Raw genomic sequence first — 6763 nt, forward strand, 5'->3', positions numbered from 1 at the left:
CTCAATTGAAGTACTTCTGCATGTAACCCAATCGATAAATAAATGTAATCATGTGGGTGGTTTGCATTAATCTTGATACAACTCTTTCACTATTGCAGGTGAGCATGCTCACTCTTGTCCTGTGAATGCTATTAAGGCCATCAATTCATAATTCTACCGAAACAATAAAAAAATCAACCACCGCTAGCTCCCATTCACTTCACTCACGGTTCATGATAATGTTCGGTTACATTTACATTTACACCTCTATCTTCCATGCATATGCACTCATCAACCCATGAAAGACCTCTCATTCTTCCTCTTCAAGAACTCTCTTGCTGCCAAGATGAAGAAAGGCTTCAGAAACTCTTGCAATGGCGACGCCTCGACCTCTACTCTCAACCAACACCTCCCCGAGTCCTCTTGCGTCCTCACACCGTCTCTTGAGCTGAATGCTACTTCTCCCCTTCCATCTCAACGATCGCCTACCTTGGAGGAGATGATTCTCCAGCTACAGTTGGAAGAGGAACTAGCGAAAGAATCCAAGCTTCGCGGTAGAATGTCATGTGTTAACAATTCTGATATTCTACGATCTGCCAGGAATGCATTGAATCAGTATCCGCGATTTTCTTTAGATGGAAAGGATGCAATGTACAGGTCTTCATTTCGAAACTTTAATGGCCTCGAAAAGGGAAGGAAATCAGTATGCTGTGACCAGGGACTGAGAGAAAGGTTATTTTATGGCTCAAATGGTGTTAAATCAGAGAAAAGTAAACTGTTTTTGCCTGCAACTGTGGCAGGAGAAAGTGTAATTTGGTGCAAACCTGGAGTGGTGGCAAAGCTGATGGGGCTCGACGCGATGCCCGTGCCAACAAATAGCAAAGAGGGTAAAGAAGTAAGCTGTATTATAAGGAGGCAAAATCTGAGAAGGAGGGCTGAAAGACATGAAATGGAGAGAAGAATTGCCATGAATCATCATGGGAGGATGGCTTCATGTTCAAAGGCTGCAGCTGGGTACAGAGTTGTGAAGCCGGAAAATCCTGGAGGCGGTTGGCCACCGAGGCGTTTTCTTTAGATTTTCGCATCATATATATATATATATATATATCTGCCTTAAATTTACAATTACTTGATGCTGCAATTGCATATATGTTAGTTTTACTTAATTTGCATTACTCTTGAAATAGAAGTCACATTACAACACATATTTTGGTGACTCTAACAAAGGTCACGAGCATTTGTATTTTATAACTTATTTAACTATCAAAGATAACAAAGGAATGAATGAGCACAAAAAATTCCCATATGATTGGTTGGACTTTGAAACAAAGTTAATAATATCTTAATACAGAACAATGGTAGATATTTTACTATATTTAATGGTGGTGAAGGAGTGCAAAAGAAGATAGCTGCATTTGTATGCAAATATTTAACTAACTTTGAAAGAGTCATATATGCAGCCAGCTAATGCAATGAACTTTTAGCTTGCTAATTAAGTTGGCTATGTCTAAAGCATTAATTGAACAATGGCAGTTGAATCCTGATAACACTTGATCACTACAATTTAAGAGGATTAATGTAATTCAATTATTTACTCTTGATGACAATAAACAAGGATGCATAAATAATTTTTACATATCCCCATATGAGAAATACTATCATATTCAAATATGTATCTGATATTTGTTATCCCAAAGCGACAATTTTGATTTCAGCGCGATTCAATCCCAACATCGAGAGATTTTTTTCGTAATTAACTTTATTATGGAGAAAGTCTCTTAATTTGCTTGAATCAGTAGCATTCTTTTTAACTTATTCTAAGCCTTTTAAGGCGGCATGAGTTAAAATTAGCTTGAAACCTTTATTCTTCATGTTTGTTCCATAATAGGTTTGTTTATGAGGCTATTATCTTTAAGTCTTTTCATTCATTATATGCAGTCAACAAAGCTATTGTGTAATTTTGGACTTGTCAGGTATATTTATGAATGGCCAGTTGGCTTATGCAGGCTCAACTTCATATTTATTCTCTCTCTGATGCATCACATTGCCCTTCCAATGCCTTGAAAAATCAGAATAAAGAAGTGCATTTCCTCGTTAAATTGTTAAAATATGTTCATATATCATGTGAAAACCATAATGAATGACAAGTTGCATCATAAGCATTATTTCCTCAGTTTTTAAAACTAATCCGAAATGGCCGGAGGGATTTGTGGCAATGGCGAAGTGGGGTTGTCTTCAATCTTTAATTACTTGCTACTTAACATTAAAAAACCTCACCAATTGACTTCGTAAGATCAGTCCACATGAGTATAGCAGGCGAAGCGCGACCGGTTGCTTGCAGATTATGTGATTAGTTTTATTGAACAATGAGGTTTAACTCGACAGTACAAAAGTGTAGTACTGTGATAGATAGCTTAGCCTTCACTCTTGCTGCAGACCAAATTAGCATTAAAATATGGTGAAGAAAAAGCTGAAACTACAGGCTGCAGCCTTACATTGCGTAGAAGATATGGCAGTTGAAGAAAGAAAGAAATATCAAATATTCCAAGTGGGGTTCTTTTTAAAAGATTTTGCAGCCCTGTAATCATATAATCATACTTGTTTGTTAAAGGGTTCATTTCAGAAAAAGTTATGCATGCCCATCAAGTTATTTACCAAGAGAAGTCATTCTTTAGGATAAGGTTTTATTAATATTATATGCATAATGCCATCTTCTTCCTTCATGCTGATGCATATCTGTAAAGTTATACAATTTTTTACACATTTTTTTGAGAATTTACAGATGGTTACAGCTAAGAGTGTTTAATAAAGAGAAGGAAAAGTTAAACATTTTCTAAGAAGAAGAAGAAGAAAGCAAAAGGGATAAAAAAGGAAAGATGATTATTATAAGGTGGCCGGTTTGCCACATGCACACCACTTTGATTTAATCCATAAGATCCTGAATTTGAGGTAGTCAAATTCACTACTAATTAATCTTCTTAACTTTGATAAAACTATATAATATAATATAATATATAAAATGATATGAGATTCTTCTCGGTATTGGTGTCAAAAGTAAGAGGTGGATTCCCAACAGGAATGGCCAAAGCATATTTTTTACAGCTTCCTAGAATATTAAGCTGCACGATGATGAGTCAAAATGAAGTACCCTCCACACCCATGTGCCTTTTTTTTTTTTTTTTTTTTTATATTATCAAATAATTAATATAAGGCAGCTAATTAAAGATAAAACTATTGACTACGGAGATTCTTTTATTAGTATGGCTACAAAAAGCAGAGGACATCAGTTTAGTTTGCTAGCTAATTGCTAAAGTATGATGCAAGAAATGCTCAGAATTTCAATCTTTTCCTCTTGGATGGAATATTATAACTGTAAGAATAAAGATTTGTCCATCTACCAATGCCAATTAGTGGTGTCCACTTCCTCTTGTCTTTGGACTGCTGATATAAAAGTTCATTATGTTCTGTTAATCTTTTCAACGATTAACTACCGCGAGAAGCGAATCTTATAGCATGAGACGACAAGAATAAATTAATGAGGAATATAATGTGATAAGGAAAGCTATGCAAATTTAACTGATTTTGTTTTGCAGTGGCTTAGAATAATGAACAATCTGCATAACTTTCTTGAATTACAGCCAGTACCATTTTCAGTGTCACTAAGAGAACATCACACATTTCCTCATAAAAGTTTCAGCTCCACTTGACCACCATTTATGCGCATTCCCAAGGTATCTTGGTATTGAAAATGGAGGTCAAAAGTCCACTTGACTGCACTACTAGGCAAATGGATATTTTTTTAAGAAGTGGAAGTGGGGAGTTTCTTAACTCTGTGGTTGGTTATTTTTAACGGTTTCAGTTTTAGTTAGTTGCAGATACCGCTTTAAAAGTTTCTGTTTTCTATTATTTTAGCCATACAATATTTTATTTATATAACCTCTCACTTCCCTTGCTTCCTCATCTATATATACACTTGAATCCCCTGACTTCCTTCTCATATTCTCCCTCTTCTCTCTTTACTTGTTTTAGCTGGGCACATTCTCTTCTAATTTCTCAATTTCTCTTTGGTTAAGAAATGGAAGTTGTTGGATATGTCATAGTAGCTTTGCTCACAACACTAAAAGCAGTTGAGGGCTCTGGAAGTGGGTGGATAAATGCTCATGCTACCTTCTATGGAGGCGGCGATGCCTCCGGCACAATGGGTTTGTTTGCTACATTTTTTTTACTTTTTCTTCTTTCATTGTTTAGGCATGTTTGTTGCATGCTCTAAATTGTTTGGTTATGCAGGTGGAGCTTGTGGGTATGGAAATCTTTACAGCCAGGGCTATGGGACAAACACAGCTGCACTAAGTACTGCTTTATTCAACAGTGGGTTGAGGTGCGGATCTTGCTATGAGATTAAATGTGTAAACACTAAATGGTGCTTATCAGGATCCATTATTGTCACTGCAACCAACTTCTGCCCCCCAAACCTTGCTCTCCCTAATAACAACGGAGGCTGGTGCAATCCTCCCCTTCAACACTTTGATCTTTCGCAGCCCGTCTTCCAACACATCGCTCAGTACAAAGCCGGAATAGTCCCAGTTCAGTACAGGAGGTAAGCACATACACCATTTTATCAAACAATTTTTTACTTTACTTGCCTAACGTCTCAATTTATGGAGGAAAATCATTAAATCTGTTTTTCTTTTGGTGATGTTGTGTTGCAGGGTTGCTTGCAAGAAGGCTGGAGGAATCAGATTCACAATCAATGGACACTCCTACTTCAATCTTGTGCTCATAACCAATGTAGGCGGCGCAGGCGACGTGGTTGCTGTGGAGATAAAAGGTTCAAAAACTGGGTGGCAATCCATGTCCAGGAACTGGGGTCAGAACTGGCAAAGCAACTCCTACCTCAATGGTCAAGCCCTCTCTTTCAAGGTCACAACCAGCGATGGACGCACTGTCATCTCCAACAGCGCGGCTCCATCCAACTGGAACTTTGGCCAAACCTACAGTGGAGGCCAGTTCTAACTTTCCCAACACAAAATCTGACCATAATCACACTTGGAAATTGAGTTGGCAACCTCTAACTTCAGCAACATTGTCTTCTTCTCTAATTACATATCTAAGTATATAAGAGTGTGTCATGGTGGGGTGTTTTAGAAATAGCCCCCCATGTGGGATTTTTGCCTGACTGCAAGCTTTTAGTTAGGCTTCTTTTCTGTAAACTGAGGGAATCTACAAACAGTAGAAGGCTTCAAACTAAGTAACCAATAGGTTTGTTTTTTCTGATGTATTTGTGGTGTGTGTGATACACATTTTGGCAGAGGTGAAAAAGGCATTTCACCCGCTTAAGCTCAGTTGGTTTTGTTATCTGATGCTTTGTGTCCTTGTAATATCTATAGGAAATAAATAATACTTGGGAGTGTGGTTAATGAGTTTCAGTTTTACTCTTTTCCCCAGAAACAAGCACCTGGAAGCACTTTTCATCAATTGGGTTGCATTGAAGCTTTTGACTGATGCCAACCCATTTGGCATTATCATATTGGTGTAAAATAAGGAAAACGGGAGCTATAACTGAGCATAGTGGTGTTATGATACCAAATACCAATGTCTTGGTAAATGTAAGTTTGAACAAACAAGCACTGGAGTCTTGATTAATTGCACAGAATCTTCAATACCCAACTTGAGATCTAATCTCGAATTTGAAAGCCCATTGCTTTATCCCACACACAATGCCTAATCATGTAATATATATACCATATGTGTCAAACTAATAAAGTTTTTTCGCATATGTAATTATTATATGACATTTGTACATTATATAAATTACTACATTTTATTTTTTTATATATTCGTTAAAAAAACTTTTGGTCTTTGTCGATGCATTTATTTTCTAGTTTTTTGTTTTTATGCCTTTGTAATTTATGTCAAGTTGTTAGTTGGTTTTACCCTTTTAAATAATAAGATAAAAACAAAATCAAATTTACTATTTCTCTTCCTTTCTCACTCCTTAAAACTTTTTTTTCTCTAAAATATGATTTACTCATTTAATTAATATCATATTTTGTTTCAGCTCTTTAATTAGATCAAATTAAACTCCACTTTCATATATATATAAATAAATGTTTTTAATTGATAGTTTATTTTAAAAAAGTTATTATTTTCAGACAAATGTACCGAACATATTATTTATTTTTCCAATCAATTTCAATATTTTAAAATACATAAAACCAATTCAAAAAATTCACAAATAAACACACCCTTTTATACTTAGAAGATGAATCCAAGTATCCAACCAAATATTTAACATTAAGTACTAGGGGTGAGCACGGGTAGCGGGTAGAACCGGAACCGGGAGGTAGAACCGGAATCGTAACCGGAACCTACCCGGAACCGGTACTGTGCGGGTAGGTTCTGGTTCCAATTTTTTGGAATCGATACTGTGCGGTTCCGGTTCCGGTTCTTATGTGTGGAGGAACCGGAACCGGAACCTGTAAAAAGGGTACCATGTTTGGAACTTGTAAGAGGTACCCGGTTTGGAACCTGTTTTGGAACCTGTTTGGAGCCTGTTATAGAACTTGTTTTGGAACCTGTTTTAGAACTTGTTTTGGAACCTGTTTGGAACCTGTTTTGGAACCTGGACTACAATAAAATATTTGTGAAATGTGAAATGTGAATAATGGAGGGTTTCTATTATTTTACATATAAAAAAAAATTAAAATAGAAAAAGTTAAATTTTTAGAATAACTTAATTAAATAAATATACGAATACAATTATACTTATTACATATAAATTACA

General features: G+C 36.1%; 2 protein-coding genes across 2 annotated transcripts; both read left to right on the forward strand.

The window, feature by feature from the left end:
* The first annotated feature begins 226 nt into the window (after nucleotides 1-226).
* Nucleotides 227-1056, forward strand: LOC116131335. The gene has a single exon (XM_031416998.1). The coding sequence runs from the start codon at nucleotides 278-280 to the stop codon at nucleotides 1052-1054; it is 777 nt and encodes a 258-aa protein (XP_031272858.1). The 5' UTR covers nucleotides 227-277; the 3' UTR covers nucleotides 1055-1056.
* Nucleotides 1057-3879: 2823 nt separating this feature from the next.
* LOC116131336 (expansin-A10-like) lies at nucleotides 3880-5020 on the forward strand. The gene is made up of 3 exons (XM_031416999.1): nucleotides 3880-4181; nucleotides 4267-4576; nucleotides 4689-5020. The coding sequence occupies exons 1-3, from the start codon at nucleotides 4055-4057 to the stop codon at nucleotides 4990-4992; spliced, it is 741 nt and encodes a 246-aa protein (XP_031272859.1). The 5' UTR covers nucleotides 3880-4054; the 3' UTR covers nucleotides 4993-5020.
* The last annotated feature ends 1743 nt before the right edge of the window (nucleotides 5021-6763 follow it).

This window comes from Pistacia vera, unplaced genomic scaffold (genome assembly GCF_008641045.1).
Source record: "Pistacia vera cultivar Batoury unplaced genomic scaffold, PisVer_v2 Contig231, whole genome shotgun sequence".
NCBI classification, from domain to species: domain Eukaryota; kingdom Viridiplantae; phylum Streptophyta; class Magnoliopsida; order Sapindales; family Anacardiaceae; genus Pistacia; species Pistacia vera.